Source organism: Gekko japonicus, unplaced genomic scaffold (genome assembly GCF_001447785.1).
Source record: "Gekko japonicus isolate JY-2015 unplaced genomic scaffold, Gekko_japonicus_V1.1 scaffold448, whole genome shotgun sequence".
Classification (NCBI taxonomy): Eukaryota; Metazoa; Chordata; class Lepidosauria; order Squamata; family Gekkonidae; genus Gekko; species Gekko japonicus.
The window spans coordinates 878027-897458 of record NW_015172018.1 but is presented as its reverse complement, the minus strand read 5'-3'; the positions used below and the strand labels follow the sequence as shown (position 1 = coordinate 897458).

The following is a 19432-nucleotide window of genomic DNA, read 5'->3' as shown; positions in this document are numbered from 1 at the left end:
TAGCACTCTCTCTCTCTCTCTCTCTCTCTCTCTCTCTCTCTCTCACACACACACACACACACACACACACACACACACACACGGTACACACAAAGACCTCAAATGACGTATCGTATATTAATTATGAAACATGTATTCCTTGCTCTAAAAACGTGGTTTATCAGTGAAAATTAAGCCACAACATCAAGGATGTGTGTTGAGGTCAAACCCTTGAGTAGGGTTGCTAAATCTCTTTTGGGAAATTCCTGGAGATTTGGGGAGGGGTGGAGCCTAGGATACTGGGATTTGGGGAGGGGAGGGGAGGGACCTGAGTGGGGACTAGAGTCAACCTTCCAAAGCAGACATATTCTCCAGGGGAAACTGATCTGGAGATAAGTTGTAAATTCAGGAGTTCCCCAGGTACCACCTGGAGGTTGGCAAATCTACCCAAATCTCTCTCTCTCTCTCTCTCTTTATATATATATATATATAGATATAGATAGATAGATAGATAGATAGATAGATAGATACATAGATATATAGATATATAGATATAGATATAGATATATAGATATATAGATATATATAGATATAGATACACACACACACACTGCATTGATTTGTAATCTTCCAGTAAACCAGGGTGATGTAATAGTTAGCATATTGGACTCAGATCTGGGCAAACCAAGTTTAAATCCATGGCATCCTGTTGAGTGTCTTTGGGCTAAGTCACTTACCCTCAGCCTAACCTGCCTCACAGAGTTGTTGCAAGGATTAAATGAAGGAAAACAGAGCAATGTTAAGTCACTTTGGATCTCCACTGGAGACAGAGGCAGGGTACAAACAAACAAATGTTCTTGTTATCGATACATTTTCTTGCCCTCCAGTTCTTTTAAAGTTGAAAATTTCATTTTCAGCAGCAGGTGCAACTCAGAAGCCTTAATGGAGTGTAAAGAACCGAAAGGTTATCCTTCTGTAGGTTCAGAACAGTGCTTCAGAAACAGTAAAGCTAATGGGCATCTTTATTGCTAATAAAAATGATTTTGCTTACACAAAACCCCTTAAGTTTAAAAGTTTAGAATTCAATTTATTTTACGATTCAGCTATCTTCTGTATGGCCAAATCTATCTTGTGACAACTTGAGGTATGTTATAGGCCTGACATATCCTTGGAATGGTTTACCACGATTATCTATTTCTATAATTTCTACTGGATTGTATTAATACTGGGAATTGCTTTTTTTCTAATATTGACTTTGACTTTGATTTTGCTTACATCTTAGTTTCTATATTTCACTCTCTAATGTTCTGGATGTTTTGCAGGGTTGCATTCAGAGCCAGGATTGCACTGAACCCATTTCTCTGAAAAGTAGCATCTCTGTTTAGGGCACATATGTCCTTAACCAAACAACAGTCCGTGTTACCAGAGAAATGGCATGAGATTCAGTCAATGATAAGTCAATATTTTAAAAAGCACTTTCTCTTCATTGAATGCTGATAAGAGGAACAGGCAAAACCCATGCAGGCTTTCAGCAATCCTTAGGTTTTAATTTTGACAAATGATGAGAGAAATTCCTAAAGATTCATTATTTCATCCGTCTCATAGTTTACATATCCGATCCTGGAAGCTGGATGATGAATGCAAAAATATCTAGTCTGTATATCTTTCATGGTTTCATAACAGATGAATCTGAATGGGGTGGGATAAAGATAAGGAATTTAAACTGTAATTTTTTTCTTTTGGGTTCATATAAATGTCCCATTTTCTTTCTGTATCTGACAAAGGGGGCTTTAACTCCTGGAAGCTTCTGCCCTGGAAAACTTGTTAGTCTTTAAGGTGCTGCTGGATCGAGTTCTTCTACTGCAGACCACCATGATTACCCGCCTGAAACGGTTTCCTTTCTCTCTCTCCTTGCAGCAGTCAAGCACTGGGGATCTGAGGACTCTGAGGAAAGGATTGTCCCCGTACCACTCTGAGTCACAGCTGTCATCACTGCCGCAGTATCAGGATGCCCTGCAAAATGTAAGATGCGCAAAGTAGCCCAGTATAACTATGCTGGTAGAAAGGTTAGGTTTGTGGAGACATTGGTTCAAATCCTATGAACAGGTTCCTTGCATTCCACCAAACATGTTATTTCTTCCTCTGGAATCTCCGCTATAACGGGAGCCCATTGAAAAGCATTAATTTTATGCAAAGAGAAGTTTTAGCAGAAGAGGAAGAATGCTCCGTAGGTAAGAGACGATCTAGAGCTCCCTGAACTTGTACATAGGATCCAAGCCAGGGAACCAGAGTTCAGCTGAAGAATGCAGACTGTTGGGCAGACTATCTATCTATCATTGCCTGTTTAAACCACTTGAAAGCTCCGTACATTGCACAGGTGTCTTTAGATTGCAGTATGATACTGCACTTAACTGGGGACCAAGTGAAGGCAGTCACCTTGTGCTGTTTTGTTGGTATATGATCATTGTTGCTGATCTAAGAAAGTTTGTGCAGTATTGTGCATAGCAGACAAAAGTATGAATCAGGAAGCCCTTGGTTAGAAGCTCACCTTTGCCGTGAATTTACAAGGCGGCCTTTGGAAAATCACACTCTTCCAGCCTCCTCTGTGCAACTTGGGGGAAAACTGCACAGATCTAATTTGCAGGGTGGTAACATTCACAGCAAGACAATGGGAAGATCCATCCAGCTTTTCGTCTGAAGGGACGGAAAGGAAAGGGTCCCCCTTTGGACATCAGTAAGGCTATTCTGAGGAACACAGGGCCTTGCATAAACAAAAATCATATACCGCAGGGTCTGTAGTGAGGAGGAAAATTGCATGGAAAAAGCTGTTTGAATCCAACCATGCATGCAAAACACTTTGAACTCCCTGAAGTTCTGTGAAAATGCAAAGTACTCTTATCCATTGTTTAACTCAAGTAGTAATTGATCCCCGTACCATGGTGCAAAAAGCTGTATCTTGTGAATCAATATCTTACCATACAGCTATTAAAGGCTCAGAGTCAGGAGCTTTATGGGGATGGGGGTGGGATAAGAACTCTATGAAGAAGCGCTTGAGAGGGTTGCCGGCAGAGTGCTGGCATCCTGCGAGGGGTTTAGTGGGGCAGAGACATGCTAATAAGCTAATGATTCTATGATTTGTGATTTTTTCAGGGGAATTTTAGAGCATTGAGCCAATGTGATGATGTCACTTCTGGGTTCACGGTGGAAGTGACATCAGGGCATTGGTGCACTGTCTATTTGCCCCACTTTTCCTCCAGTGCTCTACTGAGTGCCAGTGAGTCAGTGGGGCTACAGGGTGGGAAACCTCCTGATATAGTGGGAGACCTGGCCAGCCTAACACATGGTGGTGGTGTCATTCTGAAGGGACTGTGTCATACTGTATAAGGAGACCAGATAATTTGTGGTCCATGGAGTATCAATGAGGGGAAGACACGTCTATCTTTCTGATGTTGCTACATTAGTGTATTTATTTAGGCTTTTAGCCAGGCTGGTCCAGAATGAGGACTATATGTTGAAACATAACCTGAGATACCCTGAAATAGTTTTTAAAATATTGCACATTAGCCATATTTCATCATGCAATCATAAAATAACTTTCTTGCAATGCTTTGGAAAGATGCTCATATTTGTGATGTGGCAAGTCTCCAGGGTAAGAAAACACTAGCAGTGAAAACAGATATAGATTTCACACCAAATTTTCAAGCTGCAGTATGAACCCAGCTTCCTCCCACCTTTGCTACTGGAAAAGATAAACATGGGCCACCATTTTGACCCTCCTTCTGTAGTCTGGGTGGCTGCCTACCATGTGTGTGTGTGTGTGGGGGGGGAATGTCTAAAGTGCTCCATATGTTGCCTGTTAATTGTGACCAGGAAACTCAAGGAAACTTAACTGCAAAACTGCTCTGGAGAATGAGGGTGAGGTTATTGGTAGCATTGCTGAAGTTAGCCCATCAGCACCATGCACAACCAGCTCTCTGCTTATAGTCTGCTGCAAGACAGTTATTTTGTTTTCAGAAAGTGATCCTTTGGCATAGTTGACATCAGTACTGCTTACATCCTGAGTACTTTATGTTTACTTTGAGCCTTATTAATTGTTTCTGTCTTGACAGCAAGTCCACGTAAATCAAGATTTGCTTCACTATCTCTGAGATAATCTTAATTGAAGTAAATCATTTTGTTATTATATGCCAGATGTCTTGTTTTTATTTCCCATGGCATCCTGTAATTATCTCAGTGCGATTTGTGATGACCTAAATGCTCCTCAAAAGTTTCTTCTCCCAAATATTTGTGTACAACTTTTAGAATTTTAAACTACGAGGCATGAACAAGTGCCGTGCTTGCTAGACAGTGTCTGACGCAGAGCACACTTCCTCTGAAACTTCCATTTGCAAAAGAGCCCTTTGAAAAGTATTGATCTTGTGCACATGGCAGAAACTATCTATTAGTGTGCACAGAAGTCATTCGTAGGATCCAGGCCCAAGTGCTGACTTGCTGGTAAATTGTTATGTATCAAACACTAACGGTAAATCTTGCCAAGGTCTTACTATCATGGGGATTTTCCAGCATGTTCCAAGGAGCGTTGAAAAACAAATGCAAGAGTAACTGTTATTTATCTACTACTGCCCGAGCGTGTTGAAGCTTAATTAAAAAGTTATCAGTTACATGGGGTAAGCAGAGAAATTAAGGAGTCTAGTCAGATATGCTGTGCTTACAGAAAGCATGCATACAGGTTAAATGTGAAACAACGAGGAGACCGAACCACGAGTTTCACTCCCCATAAGACAGCTACAGTACAGGCGCTGTGAGCCCTGAGTCGCAGCCAGAATGTTTAGGTTGAATGGGCCTGATCCAGGGAAGTATACAGGGCTGCCCAAGACGATCAGAATGAAGGTCACCCAAAGCTTGTAGTTCTGCTTATACACGATGCTTACTTGAAAAGAAAGAGTGGCTGTGATCACACATACACACACACACACTAAATAATGCACTTTCAATCCACTTTCAGTGCCATTTCCAACTGGATTTTGCCAGTTCACACAGTAAAATCCTGTTTGAAAGTGCATTGAAAGTGGTTTGAAAGTGCGTTATTTACTGCGTGTGATCGCAGCCAGTGATTATTATATCTGTTTCTTATCTCGGACTCCTGGAATGGAAACATCCTTATTCATAGTCTCAATCACTGTTCCCTCTAAGCTGAGTTAGTGTGAGCTAGCTCACAATTTTTTAGCCTCTGGCTCACACATTTTTGTCTTGGCTCAGGAAGGATGGCTCCAGAACAAGCTAATTTATGCAGCAGACAAATCGCTCACTCACAACTTGAATGCCAGTAGCTCACAAAGTAGAAGTTTTGCTCATGAGACTCCGCAGCTTAGAGGGAACATTGGTCTCAATGGACCCAGTTCAGCATTTCCAACCTCCAGGTGGGGTAGGGTTGCCAAGTACTACCTGTTGCTGCAGCGGGGGACTCCTGGCGCGCTCCTGGGGTGCGCGCGCGCCGCAACCACGTCACCCGGAAGTGACGCAATCACGCCAGGCACGCTGGGGGCGGGGCCACGGCCATCCCAGGGAAAACCATAGAGTTTTCCCTCGGATGACCGTGGCCCTGCCCCCAGCGTGCCCGGCGTGGTCACGTCAGTTCCGGGTGACGTGCACATCATGTACTTTGGGGGTGGGGTTCCCCTCGGGGCCTGATCCACCGGCGGCGGGGAATGGGCCTCTGGTGCGGGGGTTTCCTCGCCCCCGGGGGGGACTTGGCAAGCCTAAGGTGGGGCCTGAAGTTCTCCTGGAATTGCAACTGATCTCCAGATTGTAGAGATCAGTTCCCCTAAAGCAGTGGTACTTAACTCATTGGCTCAGGAGCCTCATGTGACATGCTGCCTGTGACCCTTCTAAGCACTGTTCCCCAAGGTGGCACCTGTCCCGGATTTAAGGAGGGTGGGCAAGGCCCTTGTTTGGTGGGGCTTGCAGCTGACAGACGGATTCCACGTTGAAACAGCTACCACTGGAGGAACGCGTAAGCTACAAGTCTCCTTGAGGTGCAGGCCTCATGCCAGGGCTGGAAATAAATGTGGCTTTTGGGTAATTGCAGATGTGGCTCTCCATGAGCTGTGAAGTCAGCACCACTGCCCTAGAGGAAATGGCAGCTCTGGCGGGTGGACTGTATGGCAGCACATCCCCACTGAGTTCCGTCGCACCTCATGCACTATCCCCAAATCTGCAGGAACTTCTTCTACGATACTTGGCAACTCTAATCCATTTCTAGTCCTTGGCACGCTGAGCAGTTCATACCGAAGATGGTATTTTTGGCAGTTCAGCATCCGATGCAAATAAAGTCTTGTTACTTATTCATCTGAGTCAATTGTTTGTTCCAAAGCGAACGATAAACACTGTGGTGATTTTGAAATATGCCAAGTGGCTTCTTGTAAAGTTTCTGTTTATGTACCCAAGTGGAATCTTGAGTACTGGAAGAACATGGAATGCTAGGCTGGGCAGAAGAACGCTACCCCCTGACAAAACATGGGAGCAGCTGCTAAGGAACAGGAAATATTAGGGGCCCTACTTATTTTCAAAAGAAAGGAGAAGTGTCTATATTTTCTCTGTCATCAAACCTTGTATTCTCCAACCCGAGGTATTTTCCTGATTGGGACTGTAAATTCGCCCTCCCCAAATCCAAGGATGGTTCTCATGTATTCACACTGGAGAGCCAGTTTGGTGTAGTGGTTAAGTGCGCAGACTCTATTCTGGGAGAATCGGGTTTGATTCCCCACTCTTCCACTTGCAGCTGCTGGATGGCTTTGGGCAAGCCATGGTTCTGTCAGGGGTGTTCTTGAAAAAGAGCAGTTTCCGTCAGAGCACTCTCAGCCCCACCTACCTCACAGGGTGTCTGTTGTGGGGAGGGGAAGGTGAGGAGAACGATGCAAGCTGCTTGGGGTCCCCATTGGGGAGAAAGGCAGGATACAAAGGAAGTATGTAAATAAATGCAAAAAAATGTATGAAGAGCTCTCTCACGTGGCTTTTGTGAGGATAAAATAGAGGAGGGGGGAAGTTATAAGCTGCTTTGGGTCCCCCTTAGGGAGAAAAGCAGGGTATAAGTAGGGTTGCCAGCTCCAGGTTGGGAAATATCTGGACATTTTGGGAGTGCCGCTGGAGGAGGGCAGGGTTTGGGGCATAATGCCATAGAATCCAACTTGCAAAGGAGGCCCTTCTCTCCAGGTGCACTGATCTCTGTCACCTGGAGATCAGTTGTAATGGGGAGGTCTCCAGCCACCACCTGGAGGTTGGCATCCCTAGGTATAAGTATCTCATCTAAGAGAAACTCCCATACCTGCAAAACGAACTATTCTCTCATTCTTGCTTCTGATCCCTCTGTTTTTGTTTTTTTTTACTTCTGGACTTCGTTTTTAAAATTTTTGAGAGCAATTATTAAAATTAAAAATATTGAGAGCAATACTATAGAAGATATCTCTGTTACTTTAAAAGAAACGTTTCTTTTAAAGTAACAGAGATATCTTCTATAGTATTGCTCTCAATATTTTATGCCCTATACAGTATTTATTTATTTACTTGGCTACGTTTAACCCATTTTTCCCCACCCAGGGCAGACTCAAAGCAGCTTATAATAGGGCAAAGCAGCAACAAACTACAGATGCAACAAGTCTACCTGTCTTCAACAAACTAATCCAGAGCAGAGGGGGAAGGAGATTATCAAGGCAGGTGGTAAAAGCTCTGCCCCTGTTGGGAACAGTCTCTCCCAGTAACGACAGATTTTCAATCAATAATCTTTAAAATGTCCCATTTCCACACTTTTCTAGTCAGCAGGTTGACCTGTATTTGTACCAAAACTCAGTGTCTCCCAGTAACGACAGATTTTCAATCAATAATCTTTAAAATGTCCCATTTCCACACTTTTCTAGTCAGCAGGTTGACCTGTATTTGTACCCAAACTCAGTTTCCTATCAGTTGAGGAAGCACCCCAGGCATTTTGGTACCTCCCCATTAGTCAGCAAGTGGAGGCCAGTTTGCACACCCATCAGAGTCACGTGGTAAAACTTCCCCTGTTCTGTACCATGTCAAAGTGCAGGTCACGGTGAGAAAAATAGCCTGTTTCAGTGTTGCCTCATACAGGGAAAATATAACTGTACATAAGGCTCACTTGCATGTCAGGAGTAGACTAAAAAGGACTTCTTCCTTACCTGTCAGTCTTTTGCATTTAGAGAAGGTTATTATTTTGTATGCGTGTGGACTGGATGGGCTATATGTGGCCTGTACCACCAGCATCATCACCACTTACAGCCTGAAGTGGTAGAGTCCGGGTAAAGGTTCACTGTATGAGTCTGATGACTGAATGGAGATGGAAAGGCATATGTAGGTAATGTCATATATTAGTGACCTGTGCTTCATGTGAAACTATTAACCTGGCAACAAATGAATTTACCATTTTTCTTCATCAATCTTAAGTAAAGTTGTACCTTTCTAAGCCCATTGGACTCTGTGGGCTTAAAAGGGTATAATTCTGCTTAGGACTGCACTGTCCGCCTTGTCACTAGGGTTGCCAACCTCCAGGTGGTAACTGGAGATCTCATGGGATTAAAACTGATCTCCAATCTACAGAGATCAGTTTACCTGGAGAAAATGGCCACTTTGGAAGGTGGGCACTTGGCATTATGCCCCATTGAAGTCCCTCCCCTCCCCAAACTTTGCCCTCCTCAGGCTCCACCCCAAAAATCTCCAGGTATTTCCTAACGGAGCTGGCAACCCTACTTGCCATCCTGGTATCAACCTATAGATCCATTTCTTTGCCTTTCACAAGATTGGCAAATCATTCTTCCCTCAGGTATCTCAAGTTTCCTCCAGTGACTGGGTGTATAAGAAGAGAACAGCTAATTTAATAAAATAGGAGTCTAGATGGCCAACATGGTATAGTGGTTAAGAGCAGTGGATTCTATTCTGGGAAATGAGTTTGATTCTCTACTCCTCCTCCATATGAAGCCTGCTGGGTGACCTTGGGCCAGTCACAGTTCTCTCTCTGAACTCTCTCAGCCCCACCTATCTCACAAGGTGCCTGTTGTGGGGACAGGAAGGGAAGGGGGATTGTAAGCCACTTTGAGACTCCTTAGGGTAGAGAGGGGTAAAACACTCTACTTTTCTTCTTCAATATTACAAAAACTTGACTCTGCTTTACAGGTGCAAGGTATTGTTATAGTATACACAGCCTTTCTTAGGTGCACATAGCAAAATATTTCAAGGAAGCCATTCTGGCATTGTGTTTTTAAATGTACGAGTTAATGAAACTGGAACAAAGGAATAATCAGTTTTTACAGACCACCGGGTGTTGTTCTTGCAAAAACTGGGGGGAAATGAAAGCATTATCATAATATGAACCTTTCAAGCCAAGAAGAAAGTAACAGGTGTGGATTCAATGGTTATGGACAGTGTGGGCTATGCCAGGTGCAGTTATGCAAAACCGGTCATTACTCTGTGTAACTGCTTAAGTGTTTTCTTTCTCTTTGTGAGTACGAGCATTGGAGAGAAAAGCAATTCTGAAAATGTATTCAAGAAGGAATTTCTGACTTCTGAATGTCATTCAACAGTTGCCAGGCTTCATTCTGTTACCTAAGGATATTTTGGAAATAAATATAGTTTAGCAGTTGCTTAATAATTGTCCTGCTCTTTTCTTATTTTGCTATTGCAGTTATTATACAGGGTATGAGACTGGTACCAGTAAGGAGGGGAAAGCTCTTCCCCAGACCTTCCAGTATGGGTATCGACTGGGCAAGGAAGTAGATATAATATATGAGAAGTAGGCAAAGTGTAGGGAAGGATCGTGGTTCAAAATTAGAACATCTGGTTTGCATGCAGAAGACTCTTGAGTCCAACCCTGGGAATTCCAGTTAAAGATAGCAGGTTCTGGGAAAGATCCAGCTCTGTGCTGAGACACTGTGGAGTTGCTGGCAGTCCAAGCAGACCACAGAGTAGACTCTAGATATGGAAAATGACTCCAGATATTGCAGAATGATCCACCTCCAATGGTGTTGCCATAATTCAGGCTCCTCCTCTTCCTGTTGTATGACTGCGGTGACACATGACTTCCTGTCACATGCCTGAAGCTCCTTGGGTCCTAGGCTGCTGCCCGGGTCTTAAAGTTGAGTACCAGTTCTGGAAAGGTTAAAGACCACTGGAGGAGACCGTGCTGAGCTAAATGGTACAATGTTAATAGATTCAAAAATGCGCAGCTATTTGGGTCTAAAGCCCTGTTTCGAAATTGTAGTCTAGGGAACATTGGGCTTTCATGAAAGATTTCTCAGTGAGAGAGTTAGTAATAGCAGTCAAGATTCACTGTAGGAGGTAGGCTCTGTTAACGGTGAGGCCCAGAATTCTTGTCCAGTGATTGCTCTGCATGAACTGAGTGCGTAGCCTAGAACATGTGCCAGAGCTCTCTGTAAGGAAGACAAAATGAAGTGAACTGGTCCTTAAGGCACTTGTTCTTCCCTCTTCGAGGAGCAGAACTAGCCTTGCCCCTTTTCATCTGAACAAAAAGTGAATGTTACAGATCGAATTATGGAGGTAAGGGAGTCACCAATCCCCTAAAGTAAGTAATAGAAATATATATTTTTTTTTTTAAACTTTGTAGGGTTGCATTGAACATGCCAGTAGCTCTCAAGGGAGAAACACACCCCACCCCACCCCAAATCTCTGCTGAGTATTTCCATTTGACAGCTTAGGGATAGAGGTGCAGGGGAAAAATGAAGAGGAAGTGTGAGAAAACTAAGAAAGTAGGGCATTTTCTCTCTTCAGCATTATTAGTAGAGTATGCATTGCAGTTTACAAAAAAAAAAAAAAAAAGACAAGGACAATTTAGGGGTGTGTGTGTGAAACACCACAGGGAAATCGACCTCATTAAGGTTAGGGAATATACGAGGTGTAGAGCTGAAGGAAACTGAATAGAAAGTTCTATTGTTGTTTTTCTACATCTACTGTCTCCATGTGGCCCTGGTTACGGGGCCAAGTGGCCAGTTTTAGATGCCGCTAATGGAGACCATATTCTCAATTAAGACCAACAAACTTTATCGTAGCATAAGCTTTCGAGAAACACATCTAACAAAGAGAGCTATGTTTCTCGAAAGCTTATGCTACAATAAAGTTCGTTAGTCTTAAAGGTGCTGCTGGGCTTTTTACTATTTTGCAGCGACAGACTAACACAGCTAACTCCTCTGGATCTATGTTCTCAATTGCTTACTCTGTTATTTTATTCTCACCGTTGGAAGACAAATGGCATCAGCTTGGTTTCCTGCTTGGTGTCCTAAAATGTCTTCATTCAGCCTTATACGAAATGTGATTTCCTTTTGTTCTTATGTGCACAGCCTGGTGGAACAAACTGTATTTCTGTGTACCTGCGTTCAGTTTTTAGCTGGCTTTTGAAGGACCTTTGAAATCTTATTATTTAGCTTGCTGGCCATGGAGATCTACAGTGCCCTGTGGCAGCAGCTGACTGATGAATCACAGCAGTTCTTTGCAGAACAGGAGGAAACAGTGGAGAGGAGGAGGGCAAGCTGAAGGGAGCTCAGGTGCTTCTGAGAGGCTTGTCACACTGTGAGGCTGTTGAACAGACAAAGAATGAAATCTTAAGCAGCCCCTTTAATGCAGTGACAATGATGGAGGAGGAGGAGGCGGAGGAGGAGGAAAGGGAAACAGAGGGCTTATGCATAGAGACAGTGACCAAGTTTTTGACTGGGGAAATTCTACTGCTAAACATCTGAGTTTACATCAGTCTCCTTGCCTCCATTTAACCTTTGCAATAGGCCTGTGAGGTAGGTTAGGGTGTGAAAGAGTGAGTGGCCCCAGGTCCATCCCCGTAGCCAGACATTTTTGGCTGGTGGGGCAGGGGAGTGGGGAACTGTTAAGCCGCTCACTTAACAAAGTAGTCGGAGAGTGATTCAGCAAAGATTCAGCTTTATTCAGCAACTCAAACACAACTCCAACACGGATCAACATCTGATAGCCAGAACAGCTTTTACATTGCAGCTGTCCTGCTTTTAAACTCTCCCGGCGAATGTAGCCACGCCTACTGTACAATTACCAACCAATAAGGTTGTATGCATAAGGACCAATCACGGACGTTCCCGCTCAGGGAGCTTGCTGAGAAGTGATTGGTTGGTTCTTTCTGGGCTAGCAATGCGATTGGATGGATTTGGATCCTAGCCCAGGACGAAGCTTTACATGGCAATTCAATTATGTTGTTCATGTACATGGCAGCTATTGAATACATTACAGGAACTTAATTAGATTAGTGTGGGTGGGAGGTAGTGAAGAAAGCAGTGGGGAAGCTGGGGAAGGAAAGGGAAGCTGTCCTGCCATTTTTGGTCAGTTTTCACTCCCTTCCATCAGCTGTTAAACCTAACAGCTGATCCCAGGGAGTGAAACTGACCAGAAGTGGCAGGGCGGCTTCCCTTGTTCCTCCGCCTCCCCATGGCTGGGGAGTGAGGCGCACAGCGGGGGGGGGGGCGCTGGCCTCCTCCCGGGTGGGGCAGCATGTGCTTCCTCTAAGCTGTGGAGTCTTGTGAGCAAAAATTCTACTTTGTCAGCTATTGGCATTAAAATTGTGAGCGAGCCATGTGGCTACTGCATAAATTAATTTGCTCTGGAGCCATCCTTCCTGAGCTGAGATAAACATATTTGAGCCGGAGGCGAAAAAACTGTGAGCTAGCTCACACTAACTTAGCTTAGAGGGAACACTGGGCAAGGATCGTCCATGTAGGGGCTCCGCTCTCAAATGCCCCACCGTGGCTATGGGCCTGCCCAGGTCTCTGTGGTAATCATCCTAAAGAGTCCCGCCTCTGCTCCGCTCCAGGGCTCTGAATCAATCCTTGTGATTTAGGCCTCATGCAAATCCAAGCAGGACCCATGAAACGCCGCTGGATGGGAGGGGTGAGCCAGTCTCAGCTTTAAAAGGTTGAAGAAACCTTTTTTTACGTCAGCTTAGCCAGGCTTTTATTTGGTTTTATAATTAGGGTTTGGGGGTCAGCTTAGGGAAGAAAGCTTATTTTAGTGGTACAAATAAGCATCTTGTTAAGGGGCCATCATTCCTAACCGGTATGGGCAGGTTCTGTGTTGAGGTGCTCTGTGAGAGAAAAGAGCAGCCTTGAACCTGCTGAGGCAACCTGTCCAGAGGAAGGTGAATCAAATCTCCCCTCAGGGGTTATTTACTTTAATTGACAGCCGGCTTTACTTTATAGTTATCCACACATCAAATTTACCTTATTAAATACTTTACTTTCTGTTAAATAAACCTTTGTTGTTCATCTCCATCTGTGTCTTGTCTGTCAAGAAAAAATATCTAAGAAGCAAGGGTCTCTGTTTACTTTATATATAAGTACAGCCTTAGTCGAGCAGGTTTACAAATAAGAGACCTTCAGGGAGCACACAGCTTACATGCTACCAATCTTTATTTTAAAGCTTGTGTCCCCCTTTTTATTTGATTATGGGTGGCTGGGGTATAAAGAATCTACAGGAGAGGCCAGAGTGGGTGATTGGGTGTTCTTCAGTCCAGAGGGCTGGTGTCTCAGAGCCTCGCTCCCCTCACCTGATAGCCGCCACAGTCTCCCAGCAAATCTCTATATTCTGTGGCAGTGTGGGGATTTGACCCAGAAGTCCGAGTGCTGAGGTATCCTCTTTCTAATTTTCTAATTTTAGATAATTTCTACTTCAGTAGCTCTCTGGCTTGGAGCAGGAGCTCCAGACGACCTATCAAGCGCAGGGGCTATGCAGAAACTGGAGAGGTCAGCCAGGGCCACTCCAATAGGAGCCATGCAACAAAAGAAATTTGCATAGCCCATCGAGCGAGCAGAGGCGTGACCTAACCAGTTTCTGGATGACTTCCCCCCACTGAAGGAGAACCTTTTCTGACATTCCGTCCATTCCACCACATTGGCTTGAATGTTGAATGCTCATGTTAATTTATTTATCACAGAAGCAGTCCCCACACATCATGATAGGATGTCACAGAATATGGCTTCTAGCTCTGGGTGAGGCCCATGAACTCACTTTCAAAAGTAAAGCCTAGCCTTATGGAATTTAACTGTACGGAGTACTGGCAAGGTGCATGTATATCAAAGAGCTTCATTTCTGAATGACCTCACAGAATCACTTACCTAAGGCAGTGAAGCAGCGTGCTAGAAGAGGAGTTGTGGGTTGTTGTTGTTTTTTTAAAAGAAGGGGGTTCTCTTTATTATTAATAAATGGTGGGGGATGTAAACCCTTGTTCTTAAGTAGATTTTCACTAAACCCTGCCAAGGCCCTGAAGATATGTTGCATCTGACAAGATGGTGTCTGAGCCGCGTGGGCAGACGGCACTTGGCATGACTTGGCTTGTGGACAAACTCAATGGTTAATTCATGGATGTGAATGTTTATATGGCCGGCTGCTCGGCACGATTAATGGGAGGCAAATTAAATAACCAATGAATGCGTCTAGCATCTGGAGAAAAGCACTCCTCAATTGAAAGACAAGGATTTATTATTTTTTTAAAAAAAAAACTTCCTCACTAATACTAGGAACCGCAGGCTTTAGAATTTCAGAGAAATTCAGTGTAATAAAGGGAATGGTCTGGTGATTGAGACCGAATCCCTATTACTCCTCCTTTGACCTTATCTTCCTCGCTGCAAGAATTTGTGTTCCCCAGCATGTGACCTGTGGCCGGGCATTCTGCCTTCATAGTTGTAAATTCATTCCAGCGTGATCTAGGACACCATAGCAATTTAAATATGAGAGAAAGGAGAGAGAGAGAGAGAGAGATTGGGGGGGGGTTTTGTGTGTGTGTTTTGTTTGTTTTAAATTGGATGCCCTCAGTCCATCTGAATAGTGGGTGCCCAATAATGAAATGTCACAATCTCTTTGCATCAACTGCTCTGCTGGTCAGTGGGCAGACTGAGCAGAGCGTTGGCAAATGGATAATTTGGCATGTTCGTGCTTACTTTGGGATTATAGAGATGGATTTAAAAATTGGTTAGAAAGTAACAGCGAATGGGTATTGTAATGATGATGTCTTCTGTTTAAATTGCGAGGAAAATGGTACGATCAGTGTCCTATTTGCCTGGCAGGACAAATGCATGCTCTCTCCATGTGAACCTAAATTGTTCTATGCATGTATATATGAATTCTAGTTTATGCTGACGTAAAATTGGGTTAGTCTTTGAGGTGCCACAAGGTTGGTGTTTAGTTTTGTTGTAGTAGACAAACACACAGCCCTGACCTGGGTGGCCCAGGCTGGCCTGATCTTCTAAGACCTTGGAAGCTAAGTAGGAGTTGGCCTTGGTTAGTATTTGGATGGGAGACCACCAATGAATGCCTGGGTCACTCTGCAGATGAAGGCAATGGCAAACCACTTCTGAATGCCTCTTGCCTTGAAAATCGTATAAGTCAGTTGTGACTTGACAACACTAGATAAACACAGCTACTCCTCTAGAATTATTTTGTTTAAATTATTTTTAGGCAGCCTTTCTTCCCAACTTAGGGTCCCCGATGTGGAAAGCAATCAAAAACATTGACACTTATATACAACAATTAAACAAAACACATAGACAGGAAAGCAGGTTGGCGAGGGAACGTCAAATAAATGCTGGCAGAAGATAAGGATTGGGGAGGACAAACGAATCGCCCCGTGGAAGGAGTTCCATAGTTTTGGTGCCTCAACTGAGAAGGTCCTTTCTCGGGTTGCCATCCATCTAGTGTCAGATGATGGGAGCACCAGAGGCAGGGCCCCTGAAGATGACCCTAGTGCTCAGGTAGGTTCATATGGGTCCCAGAAGCTGGTCACAAGCCTTGTAGGGCTTTACAGGTCAATGCCAGCACCTTGAATTGGGCCCAGAAGCAAACTGGGAACCAGTGTAGGTGAAAACAAGAATGGAATGATATGGCCCAGCCTAGTCAACATTCTGGCCACAGCATTCTGCAGCAGTTGCAACTTCCAGACACTCTTCAGTGGCAGCCCCATATAGAGCACATTGCACTAGGTGTTACTGGGGCATGCGCCACAGCTGCAAGATTTTTTTTTTTCTAGGAAGGGCTGCAGCTGCCTCGCCAGTCAAAGCTGGTGGAAGGCATGGCCACTGGCACCATCTGTTTATCCAACAGGAGGCCTGGGTCCAGCAGCACCCCTAAGCTATAAACCTGTTTAGTCAGGATTATGTTCAGTTTATTAACTTTCAGCCAATACTGCCTCCACAGTCTCCACAGCCTCCCTGGGAACTGCTGAAAGCACAAGATAAAGCTGAGTATTGGTTTCAACCTAGCCCAAATCTCTGGGTGATCTCTCTCAGCAGCCTCATGTAGATGTAGAGATATAGAGCCATTCAGAAGACCTATGAACTGGCAATAACAGCAACAGCAGGAAAGAAGTATTATTTCTCTGCAATATCAGCCAGCTGTTGGCCATTCCAGTTGTTTAAGGCATCTCAATGTCTTTTTTTTTTTGCCATCAAGTCACTAACGGCGATCCTGTAGGGTTTTCAATGCAAGAGACTTCAGAGGTCGTTTGCCATTGGCTATGATGACCCTGGACTTCTTTGGTGGTCTCCCATCCAAATACGCTGGGCAGGGATGTGTCCTCTAGGAACCCCGTGCTATGTGGGGTTTCACAGGGGACACTCCTCTCCCCAATGTTATTTAACATCTATATGCGCCCCCTTGCTCAGCTAGCACAGAGGTTCGGGCTTGGGTGTCACCAATATGTGGATGACACCCAGCTGTATCTGTTGTTGGACGGCCACCCATCTGCTGCCCTGCAAAGTCAGCCTGAGGGTATATAACATAAGAACATAAGAGACGCCAATGTTGGATCAGGCCAAAGGCCCATCCAGTTCAACACTGTCACACAGTGGCCAAAAATACCAGGTGCCATCAGGAGGTCCACCAGTGGGGCCAGGACACTAGAAGCCCTCCCACTGTTGCCCCCCCAAGCACCAAGAAGACAGAGCATCACTTGCCTCAGAGCCCCTTATCTAAACCTTGTGGCTAATAGCCACTGATGGACCTCTGCTCCATATGCCTGTCTAATTCCCTTTTGAAGCCGTCCATGCTTGTAGGGTCTGGAGGCCATGGTGGGATAGTTAAAAAAGAGCAGATTGAGAAGGAATCCAGAAAAGATGGAGGTTCTGTGGCTGGGAGGGAGAGCCCCAGGACTGGAGCCAAGGCTTCCATCTCTTGACGGAGCACCATTAAGACCGACGCTGTTCATCAAGAGCTTGGGCATGACTTTGGATACCTCCCTAATTATGGAGGCCCAAGTCATGCATATTGCCAAACTGGCATTTTTCCATCTTCACTAGGTATGGCAACTGGCACCTTTCCTGTCGTGCTCTGACCTAGCCACAGTAATCCATGCAACGGTCACCTCCAGATTAGACTACTGTAACTCACTCTATTCTGGCCTGCCCTTGAGGTTGTCCCAGAAGTTCCAGCTGATCCAGAACACGGTGGTGCAAGTCCTGACGGGAACATCACGGACAGAACATATTCAACTGGTGCTGCGCCAGCTGCACTGGCTTCCAGTGGATACTGAGTCAAGTTCAAGGTTTTGGTATTAACCTTTAAGGCCTTGAGCGGTCTGGGACCAACGTATCTGCGGGACCATCTCCTCCACTATGTCCCTAGAAGAGTGTTACCAACTTACTGGTGATCCCTAGCCCCAAAGATGTCCGGTTGTCTCTGAACAAGACCAGGGCCTTTTCAGTCCTGGCCCCAACCTGGTGGAACTGTCTACTACGGTCAAAGCCTTGAAGGACCTTATGTAGTTCCACAGGACCTACAAGGCAGAGATGTTCTGCCAGGCTTTTGGTTAGGGATAGTGACGGTTTTCCAACATGGCCCCCCATACCCACCCACCCCCACAATAGAACAAACCAAAAAGAACTTAGGCTGCGATCAATTTTTTTTTCAGAATCCCAGTCTTTCAGCTGTTATAGTTGCTGGTGATGCCATCTTTAATTTGAATCTGTTTTAATTTGGTTTTATTATTATTAATCTTATGATATCTGATGTTTTTACATTGTTTCTAAGGCTTAATGCCATGTTGTAAATCGCCCAGAGCCTGACTCAACAACAGTAATAACCAGGGCTGACCCTGCATAGCTTCTGAGATCTGACAAGATTGGGGCTAGCCTGGTCTACTCCAGGTCAGGGCAATCCAGGTCTCGACATCTGTTGAGTCCTAAATTTGAGCCTTTAATGTCCCCTGAAACAGACAGTAGCTGTGGTACCTTTGCAAAGCTTTTTGCTGATAAAATAACATGAGTACACTCTGATCTGGATGCCACCTGTAATATAGCCCAGACAGAAGAAATGCCTAATATTCCATCTGGTCTGCTTATGGACCATTTTGACACAGTTACTGTAATGAACATAGACAATCTTGAGACCTATGAAGGCCATCCCTTGTGCACTGGAGCTTTGCCCAACCTGGCCACTAATGTAATATAGAAACCTCATTAATGAGCAGGGCTCTAGTCGGGGGGGAGCTCTCAGGTACGGAGCTCCGGAAGAGAACCTCTAGGGGGGCGGGGCGGTCACGTGGTGAAGCCCCGCCCCTTCTTTACCCCGCCCTCTGCTTCGATCCTCATTCCGTTTGGGAATGAGGATGAAGCAGGAGGGTAAGTAGCCGGGCCTTCTGACACACTTCCGGTGATGTCAGGGGGTGTGGCCTTCTGTCACTTCCGGTGATGTCAGGGGGCGTGGCATATGCAAATAAGTTATGCTAATGAGTTATGCTAATGAGCTCCGGCAGCTCTTTTTCTACAACAAGACCCCTGTTAATGAGCCCTTGATATCTATCATAAATCAGTTACTAACTCATGGCATCTTCCCCCCGCTACTCAAAGAAGTCGTTCACTGCTAAAAAAAACAACTATCCCTGCAGAAGAATCATGTGGCCTACTATCATCTAGTCTTTAATCTGTCCTTCCTGGGAAAAGTGATTGAGAGACTGCAGTGCTCTGAGTCTGGACTCTGGACCCTTTTTAGTCCGGGTTTTCACTGGGCTGTGTGACAGAGACAGCCCTGCTGGCTTTAGGTGATGCCCTCCATTTGAATGTAGACAAAAGCTATGCTTTGTTTCTCTTCCTGGATCTATCTGGATTTGAGTCCAGGTTTCCTGCATCCCAGCCCAACACCATAGCCACTATACTCTTACCCAAATACAACTTCCATCTTCACAAAACACCCTTCAGATGTCTTCTCATTTCCCGAGTGGTGAGCTTGGTGAGAGTGACACCTCAGGCCGTGTTCCCTCTAAGCTGAATTAGTTGTGAGCTGCTGTTGTTGTTCAGTCGCACAGTGGAGTCACAGTTTTTTAGCCTCCAGTTCACACATTTTTGTCTCAGCTCAGGAAGTATGGCTCCAGAGCAAACTAATTTATGCAGTAGCCAAATACTCGCTCACAACTTTAATGCCAGTAGCTCACAAA

At 44.8% G+C, this 19432-nt stretch overlaps 1 protein-coding gene across 2 annotated transcripts in view; it reads left to right on the top strand.

The window, feature by feature from the left end:
* CCDC85C (coiled-coil domain containing 85C) overlaps window positions 1–19432 on the top strand; it is a 252581-nt gene that overhangs the window by 199440 nt on the left and 33709 nt on the right. For both annotated transcript variants that reach the window (XM_015420480.1, XM_015420479.1), the window contains one exon: window positions 1897–2001. In XM_015420480.1, the coding sequence (XP_015275966.1) occupies window positions 1897–2001 (105 nt within the window). The remainder of the gene's footprint in view (window positions 1–1896; window positions 2002–19432) is intronic.